This window comes from Dipodomys merriami, unplaced genomic scaffold (genome assembly GCF_024711535.1).
Source record: "Dipodomys merriami isolate MVZ:Mamm:240054 unplaced genomic scaffold, mDipMer1.0.p SCAF_6, whole genome shotgun sequence".
Taxonomy (NCBI): Eukaryota; Metazoa; Chordata; class Mammalia; order Rodentia; family Heteromyidae; genus Dipodomys; species Dipodomys merriami.
In genome coordinates this window covers 9,859,253-9,879,496 of record NW_027206179.1, presented here as the reverse complement: position 1 = coordinate 9,879,496, position 20,244 = coordinate 9,859,253, and the positions used below count along the sequence as shown (strand labels likewise).

General features: G+C 38.6%; 1 protein-coding gene across 1 annotated transcript; it reads right to left on the bottom strand.

Moving 5' to 3' along the window:
* Positions 1-3,021: 3,021 nt before the first annotated feature.
* On the bottom strand, positions 3,022-19,676 carry LOC138814284 (vomeronasal type-2 receptor 116-like). Its single transcript, XM_070003289.1, has 10 exons — positions 19,649-19,676; positions 14,938-14,987; positions 14,238-14,320; positions 12,654-12,707; positions 9,282-9,570; positions 7,978-8,187; positions 7,381-7,710; positions 6,467-6,694; positions 5,437-5,560; positions 3,022-3,938 (listed from the first exon to the last, which is right to left on the bottom strand). Exons 1-10 carry the CDS (start codon positions 19,674-19,676, stop codon positions 3,022-3,024), a joined length of 2,313 nt encoding a protein of 770 aa, XP_069859390.1.
* Positions 19,677-20,244: the final 568 nt, after the last annotated feature.

The window sequence follows — 20,244 nt, the reverse complement described above, 5'->3', positions numbered from 1 at the left end:
GGCGCAAGGTGAAATATAAAGGTTTAGCTCCAGTTTTCTGCACTTGTATAGCCAGTTCTTCCAGCACTATTTGTTTAATATGCTTTCTCCAATCCCGTGTTATTTGTTTCCTTATCACAGTTTAGGTGGCCGAAGGTCTTGGATTCATTTCTTGGACCTTTATTCTACTCATTAATCCTGAGGTGTGTTCATGTGCCAGTGCTAATGTATTTTTATAAATGCAGTTTCATAATAGAGTTTGAAATTTTGTATTGACATTGTTCCAGCACTGTTCTTTCTGGTAAGGATTGTTTTTGTTATTTAGAGTCTTCTATTATTCCACATGGATTTTGGTATTGGTTCAATTAACGCAAAACAAATAATATAATTCATCATACCAACAAGAGCAAGGATAAGAACCACACAGTTATCTCAATAGGTGTAGAAAAAGCGTTTCACAAGATCCAATATCCCTTTATGATGAAGGTTTTGGGAAATCTAGGAATCCGTGGGACATCCCTCAATACAATAAAGGCTGTATATGACAAACCTACGGCCAGAATTATACTTAATGACGAAAAGTTAAAGCCATTTCATCTAAGTTCAAGAAAGAGATGAGAGTGTTCACTCTCCCAGCTCCTCTTCAACCTAGTATTAGAATGCCAAGCTACAGCAATGAGACAAGATGCAGACATAAAGGGAATCCAAATAGGGAAGGATGAAGTAAAACTCTCCCTCTTTGCTGATGACACGATCTTGTATTTAAAGAACACCATGGACTCCACTCCCAAGTTATTTGAGCTGATCAGAAACTTTGGCAAAGTAGCATGGGATAAAATTAACCCTCAATATTCAATGGCTTTCCTGTATGCCAATAATGAGAAGAGTGCAGCTGAAATTAGAAAGCAACCCCTTTTGTAATAGCCCCACAAAAATTAAAATACTTAGCAGTTAACTTAACAGAAGAGATGAAGGATCTGTATGATGAAACATAAAAAATCTGATAAAGGAAATTAAAAGAGAACTAAGCATGTGGAAACACCCCTCTCACCCATGTTCCTAGATTGGGAGGATTAACATTGAGAAAATGGCTATACCTCCAATGTGATACCTATCAGTATTCCAACCTCATTATGTAATGAAATAGAAGAAGCAATCCACAAATTCATATGGAAAAATAAAACTACGGATAGCAAAAACAATCTTTACTAAAAAGAATAGTGCTGGAGGAATATCAATTCCAAATTTCAAACTCAACTACAAAGCCCTAGTAATCAAAACAGCTTGGTATTGACACAAGAACAGACCTGAGGGACAATGGCATAGGACTGAAGACCCAGAAATGAACCCACAGACCTATAGTCACCTAATCTTTGACAAGAGAGCTAAAGAAATAGAATAGAAGAGAGACAGTCTCTTCAGTAAATGGTAAAAAACTAAAACTGGATCCGTATATATCACCTTACCCAGAATCAACTCCAAATGGATGAAAGACCTCGAAATAAAAGCAGACTCCATGAAAACATTACAGGAAGGAATAGGAGAAACTCTAGGGCTCCTTGGCACAGGCCTAAATTTTCTTAATAGAGACCCAGAAGGAGAACCAATCAAAGAAAGGTTGGACAAATGAGACTGCATGAAACCACAGAGCTTCTGCTTGACAAAGGACATAGCTAGCAAGATCAACAGAAAGCCCCCAGACTTGGAGAAGCTCTTTAGTAGCCATAAAACAGACAAGGGTCTCATATCTGAAATATAATTAGAATCCCAAAATTCAATTTCCCAACAACAAATCCTCAAAGAAACAACTGCACAATTAACACATGGGCTAAAGACTTAAAAAGAGACTTCTATGAGGAGCAAATGAGAATGACCAATAGACAAATGAAGAAATGCTGGACCTCTCTAGCCATAATACAAATGCAAATCAAGATAACATTGAGATTCCACCTCACCCCAGCTAGAATGGCTATAGTCAAGAAATCCTGTAACAACAGATGCTATAGTTGATGTGGCCAAAAGGATCCCTACTGCATTGTTGGTGGGAGTGTACACTTGTTAAATGACTTTGGAAAGCAGCATGGAGGTTCCTCAAAAGATTCCACATGACCAACATATCCCACTTTTGGGCATTTACCCAAAAAATTGTAAAGAAAATCATACAAAAGCTACCAGCACAAGCATACTCATCGCAGGATTATTTACCATAGCTAAGATATGGACCCAATCCATATGGGCTCAGTAGAGGAATGTATAAAGAAAAAAATATGAATTTTATGCCTCCATCAGAAAGAATGATATTGCCTCTTTTGTTAGCAAATGAATAGACTTGGAAAAATTATATTCAGTGAAGCAAGCCAAGCCCAAAGAAACATAGGTCACCTGGTTTCCCTTGATTACAGTGACTAGTACATGTCTAGGACAAGCAGAAAAAGTCAAAAGTATGTACATACAACCACATGAGATAAAGTTAAACAAAATAAACCCCAAGACAGGGACAGAAGAGGGTTATTTTTTCCTTATATGCTAGTGTGTTTAATGTAGTTACAATGCACTATGTGATCCTTTTCTTTCTATTTATTGTATGTTTTCCCCTATAGTATAACCCCTGTTTTCAGTGGATTTGTTGCTGGTATTCTGCACCTTGTATATACATTTTTGTAATTTGGGGAGTGGAAGAGATATTGAAGAATGCTTAAATGGGTATGCAGGTTGACCCATTGTGAGGACAAGATGTACAGGACCCTATATTGAAAATTAATGTTACAATGTTGGGGTGGGCGTGGTGGGACGAGTTGTGGAAGCAGGGCGGGAAGTATTGGTAGGGGGAAAATAAAGGAGGAGGTAACAACACTTGCTATGAAATGTGTTCATTACCCTATTCATTTAACTTTAACACCTCTGTACAATAAAAAATGAAAAAAAAAAGAAAAATGAAGTTAAAGTCCACATTACAATGTAATAAAACAATGGAAAATGACTCTAGATTTAGATCACACCTTCTGTATTATAATCAAACATAGGAGATTCTTCATAAGAAAGTTAATTTTTCCTACTATGTTGACGTTTTTTCCTAAAGCCATGCAGAGAATTTCTATTGGGCATTAACAATATATTGTAACATTTGGGGACAAAAATGCAGCCTAGGAGCCCTGCACCAGAGGCCAAGATGGAGAAGACCTCCACAGCCACCATGACCTTCCCCTTGGCACTGTGGTAGACAGGCAGGAAGGTGAGCCACACACTGCAGAACACCAGCATGCTGAAGGTTAGGAATTTAGCTTCGTTGAAGGTGTCAGGCAGGTTCCTGGCCAGAAAAGCCACAGTGAAGCTGGCCAGGGCCAGGGAGCCCAGGTATCCCAGGACACAGTAGAAGGCAGTGAGGGAGCCCTTGTTGCACAGGATGATGATGTAGCCATGTTCAGAGTGTGCATCTGTGTCCACAAAGGGAGGAGAGGTTCCCAGCCAAAGTCCACAGAGGGTCACCTGGATGAGAGTACAGATGGGAATGATGAGGTTAGGAGCCCCTGATACCAGCAACCCCCTCATTGTTCTCCCTGGAGAAATGGACTTGAAGGCCAGGACCACAATCACAGTTTTGGCCAACACTGTGGAAACAGCCACAGTGAAGACAAGTCCAAATGTGATCTGCTGCAGGATGCAGGTGATTGTGTTGGGACGGCCAATGAAGAGCAAGGAACAGAGGAAACAGAAGATGAGGGAGATGAGCAAGATGTAGCTGAGAGTCCGGTTATTGGCCTTGACAATGGCAGTATCTTGGTGTTTCACAAATATACCCCAAACAGCAGTAGTTAGCATAGAGAAGCAGAGAGCCATGCAGGCCAGAGCCATGCCCAAAGGATCTCCAAAAGCCAGGAAACTTTCATCTCTCAGGAGGCACTGATTTCTCTGTGTGTTGGCATACTGATGATCTGCACATTTCACACAGTGCTCCATCTCTGATAAAGAGTGTAAACTATCATTAGTTCTTATTTTGAACTTTTTTTTTTTTTTTTTTTTTTTGTCGGTCGTGGGGCTTGAACTCTGGGCCTGGGAGCTGTCCCTCAGCTCTTCAGCTCAAGGCGAGCGCTCTACCACTTGAGCTACAGCGCCACTTCCGGTTTTCTGGTGGTTTATTGGAGATAGGAGTCTCACGGTCTCTCCTGCCCGGGCTGGCTTTGAACCGCGATCCTCAGATCTCAGCCTCCTGAGTAGCTAGGATTACAGGCGTGAGCCACCAGCGCCCGGCTTTTGAACTTCTTTTACTTCAAAGAAATTTGGAAATTATTCCCTTAGATGTAAGGATAACATGTCATTAGTAAATATTAATGCACATTTATATCTTTTCTAAATCATAACCTCCTCCCCTTTCCATATTTGTTTATTCAGACTTTTTCATTCAACTCCTTCTTCTTTCAGTCATTATCATATGTATTGATAATGAGCATTTTGGGTCATTCTCATGTTCTAACGACAATTTCCTACACGGCTTAACATTTATTACCTGTTTGTGCAATCCACAATAAATAGTATGGGTGACACTTAATTACATGTCTTTGTAAAACATTAATTTTATCCCAATTGCAAATTCTTGAATTCATTTCATCCTATTTTTCTCTCCAACTCATATGTGAAGCAATAGAAAGATAGAAGACCTTCTTGGGCCCTTTATAGTCATGGTCACTTCTTAAACTCAATCCACCTTTCTGAGGGGCTGGGAAGGTGGCTCAGTGGAAGAGTGCTAGCCTTGAGCTGAAGAGCTAAGGGACAGCGCCCAGGCCCAGAGTTCAGTCCCCAAGACCGGACCAAAAAAAAAAAAAAAAAAAATCCACCTTTCCGAGTACTTTCTCTTTGCCATGAACAGTGCAGGGCAGAGAGAAATAAAAATGTGCAAGATCTATGTTTCCTGTGTGAATAAAAGGTGAGCACTGTCCAATAAGACATGTTTACTTTCATCTTAGGGTTTATACTTGTCTTAACTCTGAGTGATAAGTGGGATTTCTGGCGCTAAGTTTGCCTGTTGCAATACAGTAGAAAATATTACTGATATATGCAATTCAAACTCATGAACTATCACATTTCATCTAACATTTCACCACTTGTCAAATTATTATTATTATTATTATTGTTATTATTATTATTATTACTATTTTTGGCCAGTTGTGTGGTCTGACCACTGGGCCTGGGCACTGTCCCTCAGCTCTACAGCTCAAGGCTAGTGCTCTATCACTTCAGCCACAGCACCACTTCTGGCTTTTTTTCTGCTCATGTGGTGCTGAGGAATCAAACCCAGGGCCTCATGCATGCAAATCAAGCACTCAACCACCTAGCCACCTTCCCAGTCCCTCAAAATTAAATTATTAACAGAGAAAAGGAAAAAGGGGTCTGCAATCACAATGTACAAGTTTTGCATTGACTTGTTTGGTTGAGGAAAACTGAGGAGAGTCTCAGACTTACCTGTCATATTAGCAATCTCATTCTGTGGGCAAGGGGTACAATTAAAGCAACAGGCAGCCTTTCCTTCCTGAGGAGATTTCCTAAATCCAGGACCACAAGGCTCACTGCAGACAGAGCGAGGAGTCTGAGGAAAATCAGGTATCTGTCCATAACTCTTCAAACTTTCATAGCTAAAACTCCAAAAACCCATTGTTGGAAAGAATTGGTTTTTCAGTATAATGTTGCTATGTAGCTAACTGCAATCGATAAATTGAATTGTGTTATAGACTCCATATCCCATGATCTCTAAAGACTTTTATGCTAGCCTGTAGAATTATAGAACAGTATGGGATCTTTGAAAGGGTGAAACCTGGGTGAGAAAATGAGTCCTCTTCATAACCCTACAGAATTTTCTTAAACTCATGTCATTATATGTTGTCCTACTTATCTGCGACAAGGGGAAAAGCCTGGTGGATGACCTCCCTTTTATAGGTCCATCATAGTTTCCTCTTAGGTTTCCAGTGGTGATGAAGAATGAATCTTCATAATGGCATATTCAGTCATTCCTTTCACCAAGGATGCCTAAAAGGCAGGTCAATAAACCATTGACTGAAAACTCTACATAATGGAACCCAATAAAGCTTCTGAGCCCATAAATTTATGTGTCAGGTACTTTATCCCAGTGTAGGAAATAGGAAAGTATAAGCTGACAATATTCTGAATCAAAAATTAGGAGCACATGTAATATTTTTAGTTCCCATCCTGGGCTTGAACCCAATGTCTAGGCACTGGCCTTGAGAATTTTTTGCTCAAAGTTATTATTGCATTACTCAGTCACAGCTCAACTTCCAGATTTTTGTTGGTTAATTGGAGATAACAGTCTCACAGACCTTCTTTGAGCTGACTTTTAGATCATGATATTCAGATCTCAAGTATCTGAGTAGGTAGGTTTATGGGAGAAAGTTGCTGACACTCAGTCAAATGTAAATGTAAAGGCTGATGTTTGTTTATTTGTGTGTCCACATAATTATTAGGATTAGACCCAACTCACCTCTGTATTTCCAGTGGCCCACTCTACCATATCTTCAGATAAAAGGAGTTGATTACCATGTAGAGCATTGGGAGAAAACTTTCCTACTCTCACCTCAAGTTCAAGACCTTCTGGAAAATTCCAAATGTTTAGAATGTCATAGTCTGGCTCCAATTTCCTTTTCTCATCCAAAATCACTTGATGTCCAACAGAATTGTGAAACTGGATGTTTTTCAGAAAATGGACTAACTGAAGAGAGACATCATATTATTGTGAAGTACATCCCAATGGTAAGACACAAAATGTGAATTAAGAAATGCTACTCATTACCTAAAGGCAATTCTGAATTCAAGAATAGCACTGAGAATGATTGAAGTATCTGTCTAAACAATGTAATGAGGAATAAAAATAATTTTCTGAATCCTGGTCACTCAGAAAAGGAGTACAAGCCTTTGTTCAAGAGAAACCTATACTATATAGCCACGAATGATACAATTCTCAGTTGCACCGCTAGAGTTTATCAGAAACTCTATTTTTATTAATGTCTATAGTTTGAGAATGTTCCATTTTTATTACCAAAGTTGAGAGAAACCAGATCCAATGTGAAAAATATGGAAAAGTCTGTTCAGCATGTCATCCTTTAGTATTCCTGAAGAAATGTATAGGGAAAATCCTAATTTAGTTTTCAAAAGATTAGCTATGGGCACGTTGTGGTTATTTATAAGTAAATGAATTTATAAGCTGATTACTGGTTACTCACACCTGTCATCCCAGTTACTCAGGAGGCTGAGATATGAGTATGACAATTTAAACCAGACTGGGCTTAAAAGTTTGAGACTTGCAAAAATAGTTGAAACATTCAATTTCAGAAAAGAACAAAGTTTCTAAGAAGTGCCTCTGCTCATAGTATGTGCCATCCACATAGATGACATTACCTGTGCAGGGGAAATCGGTGTCCCTTTTCTATTTCCCATTATTTGAAGTTCTGTCTGATGAAGAAGCATCTCATGGAGAGCCTTGGCCACAGCGTACACAGCATTGTATATATTGTAACTGTGTCCAGACATAGTCATGTCAAAAACACGCCCAGGCAACCAACCCAAAGAGGCGTCATGGGGACAGTTGTCCCATGTTACACAGTCAGACTGAGGATTTGAGCAATTAAAAGACAGAAACCATATCCTAGCAAGAAAAATGTCTTCTGGGTATTTGGAAGGATTAACTGCCTTGACAAAATCTGTGAATCCAGAAACATTGTCATGTTGCTGTAAAAAAATGAGAGGTACATGCAATGAGCCTACCATGAAATATTTCCTTTTCATGGTGAAATCCCACTGTGAGTTCATGATGAAAACCTTGCCTTTTATTAAAAGTTGCTCAATGAATATTATTAAATGTATTAGTGAACCATTATCACCATGTATGATGTAGACATTTGTTGAAGATTTATTTATATCATTATAAACTGCCATGGCTTGGATCATATGTGATACTGATTGGCTTGAGATCACTAGCTCATAGGCTACACAAACTTTGTTCTTGGCCATCTCTTCTTTTAATTCAGCAAGAGACCACAAACCATTCTCATCTTCTAAGTTCAATAGTACCACCCAGTTCCAGCTGAAGTGAAGCAGTAAGGAGACCATGGCAATGGCTATTGATGTATCCTTTGGAGCTATCTGATAGAGAGCAGGAAACTTGTGATGGTCACTCAGGGCATGAGAAAAAGGCCCAAAGGAAAGCTAAAGGGAAAGGAAATTGGATGCATTATGAATTAGAGCATTGCCATCATCAAATTTTGAGTCTTGATGTATGTGAAGAAGGAGTTGAAGTAGGTGGAAGGTAGATTTTATTTTAGCTTTTGAAAAAATGTTTTAATTGTTTTTGAGGCGTTGTATAACATATAAATTGTAAAATGTCTCTTGCTCGTTGTCACTATTTCCATAAACTCCTCCCATCTATATCAACCCCATCAACTCCTAATTCCATTTTCACATATGTACATTGAGTGTTCTGTGTATTCCATCCCATTGATTCCCTATTCCTGTCATGTTTTCCCTCAACACTTACCCTTCTCAGTTATGCTTCAGGTTTATGGTGTTTATTTTTGTACTGTCAGTCAATAAGAAAAGTCATAGAATTGTGTTCCACCTGTGTACGTACCATGCTTTAGTCAGGTTGGTTACACACACACACACACACACACACACACACACACATGAAGCTATGTGTGTGATATGTGTTTATATTTTAGATCTAGCTCTCCCATATGAGAGAACACATTCCCCATCTCAATCTGAACCTAACTTATTTCATTCAACGTAATATCTTTTTTTGTGTGTGTATTTGTGTGTGTGTTTATGTGTGTGTATGATTGTGCACATACATGCCAGTAGAGGGGCACAAACCCATGTCCTCATGTACTTTGTTGGATTTTTCTCTCAAGACTGGTATACCACTTGAGCCATCTTGTTGGTCTACCAGCATGTTGCTGGTCAATTCTAGATAGAAGTTTCCTGAATTGCTAGAATTACTGGTGTGTACCAGTAGTACTAGGCTTAATATATTCACACTGCCAATTCATTTTACATTCACTCATTCTTTCAAAGGAGATTACTGATAGGCTTGCAACAATAAATTATCTATTTGTCTTTTCTAACTTTTCCATATCCTTTTCCAAACAGTTGATATATATCTATATATATCTTTATATACTTATTCTTTGATACCAAAAATTTTGATAGGTTTATAAATCCAGTCTCTCCTATCATTCTCTGATATGCCTGAAATGACATCAAAATAGACGTTTTTATAACTTTTGACACCACCATCTTACCTGTGGAAATCTGTAGAGTCCCAGCAATACTCCAATTTTGTCAGATGTTAATCCCAATGGTCCTGTAAGTACTGCTATAGACCTTCTGTGTCTCATACAGGAGTAGTTTGGAATCTTGTACTTCCCAAAGAACCAAATGAAGGGATTCTTAAACATTGTGAAATCTCTGAATTGAACATCATAGACGTCAAATCCCAGAGTCCAGTTACTTAAAAAATCAGGGTTTTTGTTGATCTCCTCAATAGCAAAAGCCAAAGCCAACACAAACTGATAGTTCTTGAACACAAACCTGCATAATTGGCATAGACATATAGAAGGATTATTAAAAAGTTATGACTTAGTGTAGTACATACTTGCTTCTTTGGGAATGAATTGTTTAAATTATTACCCCAATTGGAATGGAATATGAATGTAATGTGTTATGGTTGTATAGAGAATTAGATGAAGACATGAAGGGCATTTGTCATGAATACGATTCAGAAACTCAGTTAAGTAGAGAGAGAGCTTGCTTCCCCACCACCACCAAACCATCACTACAGCCAAAATCTGTTGGAATAGATTTTTATGAGACAGGAAATATTCTGTTGCCTTTATCTTAGGGCAACTAGCGACACCAGTGTGAAAAAAAATCTTGTGGTTTTGTCACCCACTTTAACTTTTAATAAGTTTTTTATTGTGAGAATACTGTACGGAGGACACGTTACAGTTACATGAGCACACTAATGAGTAGAATCCTTTTGAAGCATTGTTGTCTCCTCCTTTGTTTTCTTCATATCATCCCTTCCATACCATCTCCACAAATCCCCTCCACTCCCGCCTAAATTGAAAAGTTCCTTTTTTGGTAAGCATCTCATTGTTGCAGTGAGTCAACCTGTATCCCAGTTGAAAAAATTTGTTTTTCTCTTCCTTTCTACAAATTATATGATCATCAAATACAGTGAAAACAGGGGTTATACCGTGCGGAAGGGACATATAAAGCAACAAAAAAACACGTGGTACCTTATAAATATGTTAGAGGCAATAGCAAGAAATGAAAATCCTCTTGTGTCCTTAATTTGTGGTTAATTTAGTTCACATCATCTTATATGACCTTTTCTGTTTGCCTCAGAGAATATGTACTAGTTATTGCAAATAAGGGAAAACAATGCACCTATATCTCTTTGGTCCTAGCTTACTTTAATTAATATAATTTTTCCAAGTTTTTCCATTTCCTAACAAATGGGGAAATGTCATTCTTTCTGATGGAGGCATAGAATTCCATTGTGTATATATAGCATATTTTCTTAATCCATTCATCTGAGGGACATCGGGGTTGGTTTTATATCTTCACTATGGTAAAGAATGCACCAATAAACATAGTTGTGCTGGTATGTTTTATTATGGTCTTGTTTGTGATCATTTGGGTAAATGCCAAAAAGTGGGATTGCTGGGTCATAGGCGAGTTCTATGTGAAGTCTTTTGAGGAACCTCCATACTGCTTGCCTAAGTGGTTGAACAAGTTTACATTCCCACCAACAATTCGGTAAGGTTCCCTTCTGTTCAGATGCCCTCCAGCATCTGTTGTTATTATTTTTGATTACAGCCATTCTAACTAGGTTGAGGTGGTATGTCAATGCTGGAGGGGATGTGGACAGAAGGGAACCCTACTGCATTGTTGGTGGGAGTGTAAGCTTCTTCAAGCACTTTGAAATTAGTATGGAGGTTCCTGAAAAGACGCCACATAGAGTTCCCCTATGACCCAGCAATCCCACTTTTGGGCATTTATACAAATGATCACAAACAAGACCATAATAAAGCTACCAGCTTTAGTTTATTACAGCATTTTTATTACAGCATGTTTATTACAGCATTATTTACCATACCTAAGATATGGAAACAACCCAGATGCCCCTCAGTTGATGAATGGATCAAGAAAACTTGGTATATATACAAAATGGAATTCTATGCCTCCATCAGAAAGAATGACATTGCCCCATTTGTTAGGAAATGAAGAGAGTTGGAAAAAATTATACTAAATTAAGTAAGCCAGGCCCAAATAAACATAGGTCCCATGGTTTCCCTCATTTGCAATAACTTGTATATGGCTGAGAGATGCAGAAACGGTCAGATAAGTTGATGTTAGGCGAAATGAACCCCACAATGAGGACTCAAATATTTTCTCTTTCTTGCGATTGTTTCCAACATATTTATAAGATGATTTCTTGGTTGCTCTGTATGTCCCTTCCCCTTGGTAAAACTCCTGTTTTCACTGTATTTGATGTTGAGTGCAACAGCAACAGCAATCATAGAAAATACTTGCTCATGGAAACTGAAGAATTCATTGCATAGTCTTCAGTAGGTTTTTCAGGTAAAAGAAATGAAATTCAATTGTTTTTTTTTGGATTCAATGGAAAAGAATACATAAAATGTCAAATGTGGCACACAACAAGGCAGTTCTCAGGACAATTCATGTGTGTACATGCTTATATCAACAACAGAAAATCTCAAGTCAATACCCTAATAATTGCACTTCAAAGACAGACCTGACATTTTCGGGAAGAAGGTGCATCATCACAAGTCAACTCCCTATGTATCTGCTGAAACAGACACTTAGCGTACCAGCACATATGTCACCTTAAGAGCTGCACTCCAATCAAAGTTTACACAGAGATTCATTCTTTTTTTTTTTTTTTGGCTCTGGTCCTGGGGCCTGAACGCTGGGCCTGGGTGCTGTCCCTCAGCTCTTCAGCTCAAGGCTAGCACTGTACAACTTGAGCCAAAGTGCAACTTCCATCTTTTTTCCCCCCCTGCTTATGTGGTGCTGAGGAATCCAAACCAGGGCCTCTAGCGTGCAAGGCAAGCGTTCTACCACTGAGCTCCCTTCCCAGCCTGAGACTCATTCTTTTTTTTTTCTTCAAATTTTTATTGTGATTTAGTGGTTACATAATTCCCCAAATTTCACAGCATTATGGGATTGTGATACTCAGTTAAAGTCACAAACACATTCTAACTTTCCTGGTGCAAATTGTCCATTACAGTCTATAACATTTATGAGTTCTAAGATCTTTGTGATACAGTTATTTCTTCCACATTGGGTAATATGTACATTTCTTTATTTTGTATAGCATCAGCTGTTGCCTCTTTCCCACTTGTTCCCTCCTTCCCATCGCTGCCATTGAGTTGCTTAGTTCATTTTGGTCTATGTCCAGTGCAGCTGATGGGTCCCTTGGTTACAGAGACTCATTCTAATACAGAAGAAATCTCCTGGCAGAAACACAAAAGCAGAAAACATCAAGACAGCATGCAGACTCCTGCTGAGCATCTGCAGCCTAGGCCCCTTGCCTCCCCAGGCAGCCCTGGGAGACTCAGAAGGACATGCCTGAAATGCCACACCTTAAACAGAAGACCAGTGTAATGCTGAAGAAATCACACCACACTGCAGTAACCCTAGGGACACAAAGAGGAAACACAGGTCAATGTGAAATCAGCTTTGAGGACCCCTACTGAGAGGCTGCTGCAGCTGCCACAACACAGTGGAGGAGAGAGAAATCACAGCACCAGTGTGTGTGTATGTGGGGTGGGGGGGATGAAGAGGAGATTGAGATTGCCACATTCAGACACAGAGGCCCCTCACCAAGACTCCTCTTGCCAGCTCAGAACAGGCTCCAGAATGGGTGAATCCTCATCTGGGACCCTCCCTGGACGACCAGCTCCTTGTGGTTATCTGAAATGCCCTGACTGAATCCCCTGCCTAAGGAGGAGGGAGCATATTTGAAGAGGGCAAGAAACCAAACTCTTTCCCCATACTGTTTGTCACTCACTACTAGGGGAGTCCCCTGAGACTTAGCTCTCCCTCTCTGCTTGGAAACTAAAACTCCAAAACTTCTCCCAAACTCCTGCCAGGGGATAGCAATGCTACATGTAGCCAGGGAATCAATTGGGAAAACAACTTCACGATCTGCACCTGTGCCAACAAAATACAACTCCCAAACTCTGATGAGAACTCCCACCAGCAGACAGCAACACACATAGGGAACACATGCCTCCATGAGGCACCTGGGAACACCAGAACTCACCTCTACACAGGAAAGAAGGCTAAAAACTATTACCTCCCCTATTACATTTCCCACACAGCATCACTGCTGGTAGCAGCTGCATATAGCTCCAGAATCAAGAAGGGTCATGTTACAATTTGGAAATAAGGCTCTTCCTCTAAAGGAGTCCAAACTTAGGCAATTCCCATAGAAACCACAACGCAGTGTAGCTCTGATCTCTAGCACACTGAACAGAGATCCTTACTTTTTAAAGATCCTAAAACTCACAACCCCTAAAGCTGGAAATAGCACAGCAGGTATTACCAGACACCCCTCAGTTCTAACCCTCAATATTTATGGACTTAACTCTCCAATTAAAGACCTAGACTGACTACTTGGATCCAAAAGCAAGATCTGTCCATCTGTTGCCTACACTAGACAAAACTTGCTGACAGAGCATTCTCCAATTGAAAGTTTGGAATAAAGAGGATAGAGTACCAATCCTAATATCCTAATATGCTAAAATAGACTTCAAATTAAAATCAGTAAAGAAAGAGAAACAAGGTCATTACATACTAATAAAGAGAACTATGCAATTATACTATATTTAGATATGTATATATGAATTTTAGAGTATATACTATATACTGCAATTATACTGTATATACTATATACTGATTATACTACACGAACTAAACAAGTAACAAACTATACAAAAGTTATGACAATTCTAAATATCTTCAGAGGCTTGGGCATTCAACTTCATCAAACTCATACTACTTGATTTAAAAATACACATAGTCAAAAACACATTTGTAACTGGAGACTTCAACTTATTACTCTTATCTCTGGGTATATTAACTAGGCAAAACTCACCAAAGCAACCTTAGAAATATAAACTAAATCAACCAAGTAGATTGAACACACATCTACAGACTCTTACCCAACAGCATTAGAATATATATTTTTCTCCGTAGCCCATGGCAATCCTTCAAAATAGGCCACATGTTCGGTAACAAAGCAAACCTGTGCAAATTAAAAAAAAATTGTCCTTACTCCCTTTAGTCCTATCAGACCACACTGGATGCAAATTAGAGCTCAATCCCAAAAGCTGTCAGAGAAAAAGCTAAAAAGTAATTCTATCCTTCTTTACAGACAATATGATCATGTATTTAAAGAATCTTATATATTCCTCACCTAAGCTATTGGCAAAGTAATGTGGTATAAAATCAACCCACAAAAATCAGTTGTCTTCCTGTGTGCCAACAACACTGAAATCAGAAAAGTAACATCATTTGTAATTGCCTCAGAGAAAAGAAAATACTTTGGCATTAACAAAAGTTGGGAATCATCTATATTCCAAAGCTATTGTAAGAAAAATAGCTTATTAGTGTCACAAGACTAGGCCTGAGGACAAATACAATGGAACAAAAGATACAGAAACAATCCCACCAATATAGAACCCCTTAATATTTGATAAGGGAGCCCAAAACACAGTTTGGAAGTAAGATATCCTGTTACACAAATGGTGCTGGAAAATTGGGTTAGCTACATGCAGAAAACCGAAGCTAGATACCCATAGATCACCTAGTACCAGAATCAAGTGTAAGTGGACTAAAAACCATGTAGTATGCAAATATTACAGGACGAGGTAAGGAAAATCCTAAACCTTCTTGGAATGGGGCAAGAGTTTCTAAAAGATACACAATCAAACAAATTAAAGAATAACTGGATAAATGAGATTGAATTAAGCTGAAGAATTTCTGCATAGCATGGGACATAGTTAACAAGGTAAATAACACACAGAATGAGAGAAAGTCTTCATTCAGTACACATGAGACAAATGCCTCATATCTAAAATATAGTCAGGGCTCAAAATATTAACCCTCCAAAAAACCTCCCTAAACTCAACAACTCAATCAATAAATAGGCTGACTTAAAGAGAGACTTCTCTGAGGAAGAAAAAGAATGGCCAATAGACACACAAACGAACAAGTGTTTAACATCTCTGGCCACAAGACAAGTGCCAATCAAAATAACATTGAGATTCCACCTCACTCCAATTAGAGCGGACTTTATCAGGAAAACTAACAATACCAAAAGTTGGCAGGGATGAGTCCTAAAAGGAATACTATGAAACTATTGGTGGGAGTGTAAACTTGTTCACCTAGTCTGGAAAGTGGTATGGAGGTTTCTTAAAAGACAAAACACAGAGCTTCCTTTAGTCCCAGCAATGCCACTCCTGGGCATATATCCAATGGACCACAAACCAGACCACACTGAAGCCCCAAGCTTTAAACAGCCATGATTATTTCAGTCTTGTTTACCATAGCCAAGATATGAAATCAAAGTAGATAAACCTTAGTGAACAAATAGAAGAAAATTTGGTATAGATACAAAATGGAATTCTACTCATCTGTCAGAAAAAATGATAATTTACCATTCGTAAAAGACTTTGAAAAATTATATTAAGCAATGTAAGCCAGAGCCAAAGAAATAGAGGTTGCATGTTTTCCCCCGGTTTCTGTAAGTGGAATATATCTGGAAATCTACAAGTAAACACACTGACAAATATGTAAATTTATAAATATGTAAATAAATATATGTGCACACACACTTATATAGGACCCTAGACATTAACATACGTAGGCCAAGAGAGGACAAGCATAGGAATAGGGGATGATGGCTCAATAGCTATATAATATATGGCCATATAAAATCATATGCTATGAAGTGAACTCTAAGAAAAGGAAACAAAAGACTTTTTTGTTTCCCATCAAAGCTCTTTTTTGGTCTCTTCTCCTTTTGTTTATATTTTGGAGGGTCAGGGGGCCACATAAAAGTTGGAACAAGGAGGAACAAGTGTTAACCACTAGATACTATGTAGAAGATGAACTGGCCATCTTGTGTGTATGGACTGGAGGGAAGACTGGGAGAAAGAGATGGAAGGGGAGACATGGTTCAAAAAGAATTGTGTTCAATTTTGATTACCTAACACATGTCACTGTGAGCCTTCTGTGTATCAACTCTATAGTAACAATGCAAAGTAAAACCAAATATATAAATTAAAATGAACACACCGACCCATTAGAAACAATGAGATTGAACTGGCAATAGCAGATCTCACTTCCAAGAAAAGCCCAGGACTTGATGCCTTTACAAGCAAATTCTAAAATATGGATAAAGGAGAATTATCAATTATAAAACCCTTCAATGGAAATGAAAGTGAGGGAACACTATTCATTCTATGAAGCAGGCATTACAGTTATCCACAAACCAGATAAGTATACATTGAGGAAAGGGAACTTCCGGTCTATCTCCTTGATGAACATTGATGAGACAGTTCTCAACAAAATACTGGTACATGAACTCCAAACTAATGAAAGAACTCATATAGCATGGTCAAACTGGATTTGTCCCAGGGAAGCAAATTTGGTTTAAACTATATAAGTCAGTTAGCATACTACAGCACATCAACAGAAACATGATCATCCTGCTCAATGCAGAAAAATCCAACACTCCTTTGTGATAAAAACCGTGGAGAAGCTAGGAATCCTTGTAATGTTTATCAATATTATAAATGCTGTATATGACAAACCTACAGCCAATATTATGCTCAATGTTGAACAAGTAAAGCCATTTCCCTATAATCAGGAACAAGACAAGGACATCCATTCTCTCCATTCCTCTTCAACATAGCATTGGAATTTCCAGCAAGAGAAGTAAACAAGAGAAGGACATTTAGGGGAACCAAATAGGGAAGCAAGAAGTAAAACAGATATTATACTGTACTAAAGGGACTCCAAATATCTCCTCTCTCAAGCTAGTAGAGTTGATATAGAACTTTGGCAAAATATCCAGGTATGAAATTAACCCTCCATATCGATTGCTTTCTTTATGCTGTTGAATAAAACCATTCAGATATTAAATGTATTGAAAGTGTGTTTATTGACACACGTGCCCATCACACTGTAGTGATGCCAGAAATCAACAAAGAAAGCAGTAAAAACATGCACAGAATATGGAAATGCTATGAATTATTTATCAACCATAAATGAATAAATTACTGTAATTAAAAATATTCAATTTAATTAACTGATTACTAGTTGCTTACATGAGGTGTTTTTCAAGGAAAATTTCTTTTTTTTTAAATTGTATTTCATTATAAAGATGTTGTACCTGAGTAAGCTAATAAGTACATTTCTTGTCAAACATTGTTACCCATCCCTTTGTTTTTCTCCCACTATCCCTTCCATCCCCTACTCATCCTTGCCTCCCTCAAAATTGTAAAGTTCATTTCCTACTTAGTGTCTTGTGTGTATCGTTGTTGCATGGTTCATCCTTTGTCCTTGTTTCAGCATTTTGTTACTCCACTTGCCCAAATCAGATAAATGTACACACAAAAACATAGGGTACTGGAATCAAAGACAGTGATTGCCAGGGTAAACCAAAGAAAAAATAAAAATTAAATTTAATAAGAAGAAAGAACTAGATACAGTATATTGGCCACAACAAGGTCAACAATCAAAAAAAGAAGACCTGTTGATCCAGGTCTGGGTGTTTATTTCAATTAGTATCATTTAGTTATGTATGTACATATGTACATATGTACATACCTATTGAGCTGTTATGGTTCTCTCTCAGGAGTATCTAAGGGACAAACTAATTATTTCCAATGAGGGAAACTATAGAGTCTCTGTTTCTTTGGGACTGGCTTACTAAACCAAATATGATTGGCTTACTTAACCTAATATATTGGTACAGACTTGGACATCAGAGCTCAGGGTTCTGATGCATGGATGCCAGTCATCCTAAAAATAAAGATGTCTTGTCTTCAGGTCTGTGTTTGGTTGCCTAGACACTGTTCTTATCAAGGGACTCACCCTTTCCTCTGCTTTCCCTGGGACTGGGGGGGTTAGGTTCCCGGTGACACTCCTAGCCTTGAATCTTCACTTTCTCTGGGTTCAGATCATGCTTTGAAGCCAGCTTGGGCCGGGATGTTGGTGAGATTCTTATCTCCCTTTAACCACCCAAAATTGCCATAGGTGGATCTGTGGCTCAAATGCTAGAGTACTGGCCTTAAGCAAAAGTGTTCAGCGATAGTGCCCAGGCCTTGAGTTCCAAGGACCAGCACAAAGGAAGAAAGATAAACATACCAATGACATATAAGATAAGGCCATATTTCTTTCATAGCTCAGAAGAGAGTAATTACTATCCTGGTATCACTGTTCTCAATTGTGGGCAGCTACCTCAGTGTCTACTTGTCAAACCAGCCCTTTTAAACAAGTGTAAATGATAGATACAATGACATTATCTCTTGTAATAGAAATCAAATAGTTTGTTAGAATCTGTTGATGTTCTGCAAGTCATTTTTCTTTCTTTCTTTTTTTTTTTTGGTATTGCCTTTTACTAGTGAGGCTCTCTGTTCAAGACCAAAAAGAAGAAACATATATGATAACAAGTAAAATAGAACTTTGGCAGATAAAATTTTTCTGTAAGTGATCTTTATAATGCTAACCAGCCTGGTAAGGCATGTGTCGTGTAGCATAATTGACATAAAATAATGACACAAGGCTTAGGGAAACAGTAACTACTTTTCTCCAGTGAGAGAGTGAGAGAGAAAGAGAGAGAGAGGCTGTGTGTGTGTGTGTGTGTGTGTGTGTGTGTGTGTGTGTGTGTGTGTGTGTGTGTGTGTGTGTTAGACAGTCCTAGGACATGAAATCAGTGCCTGGACACTGTCCTTGAGCTTTTTTCCTCCAGGCTAACACTCTGTCACTTGAGCCACAGCTTCACTTCCAGGTTTTTCTAGGTTAATTGGAGATAAAATTCTCCCAGATGTACCTGCATGGGCTGGCTTCAAGTACTGATCCTTACTATCAGCACCAAGAGTAAAATTAACAAGCATGAGCCACCAGCTGATGATAAGAAATTTTATCCATGTTCTCAAAATATAGGTGTTCCTAAAGCAAAGTTCTCACAGTACTGACCTAAGCATGAAGGAAATGTGGTTGCAGACTTTTAGTACAGATCTCATTGCAGTGACTCAGGGTGATTGTAGTAACATCACTTCATCTTCTGCAATGACAAATGAAATGGAGGAGATACAGGCATGCTGGAGAAAAGTGAAACATTTACCATCTTGGAAAGAAGAAGCTGTATGGTAGGAAATAAAATCCTGTCCTAGTAGCAAGCAGAAAATTGCTTAACAGATGTAAGATGAAATAATGAACTTGAGCTGCTCCTGGTACAATAGAGATGGAGTTCAGCATAGAAAAGACAGAGAACATTGATGTGTGCACCTAGATTTTCCTCAGAATGAAACAGCAAATGGGAATAGAATGATGAATAACTTACGGTGTGTGCTCTTCTTGACTGGAAACATGGCTGTTACTGTGGTCTATTCCAAAAGTGTTCAGAGGGAAAAACCCAGTGATAGTCACATCTCCATCCATGTGTGCTCGGAGCTTCATAGTAGAGAAGCAGCTATTGCCAGCCAAGGACCTGAAGAGGAGGGGAAGCTGGAGAAGAAGGAGTTTGAAAGTCAAAAGGTACATGACTTTGCCAAGCTGTAATTCTGTCTGGATGTGAATCCAACATGTTAGGCATGCATATTCATATATGTTTTTATAAGTGCATATGTGTCTTTTTATTGATAGAGATCTACACTATAGCTCTCCTTTCATCAAAGCGTCTTGTGAGTCCCCAGAAGTCATGTGTATAAGTATTCCCTGGAGCTCTACATGTGTGGCTTTCATCCAGGAGAAAAACATGAGTTGGAAAACATGTTTGTCCATTTGTGTTCTTCACCCAGGAGTTATGATTTCATCAAAGACCACAGCTAGTGAGGCCCCAGAGATCGAGTTTTCCAGGATGTAGTTTGTCCAGCATGTCTGTCACGAAACCGTTTGCATGAAAGCCATTTGGGATGGTGCACCTGATTTCCCTCAGAG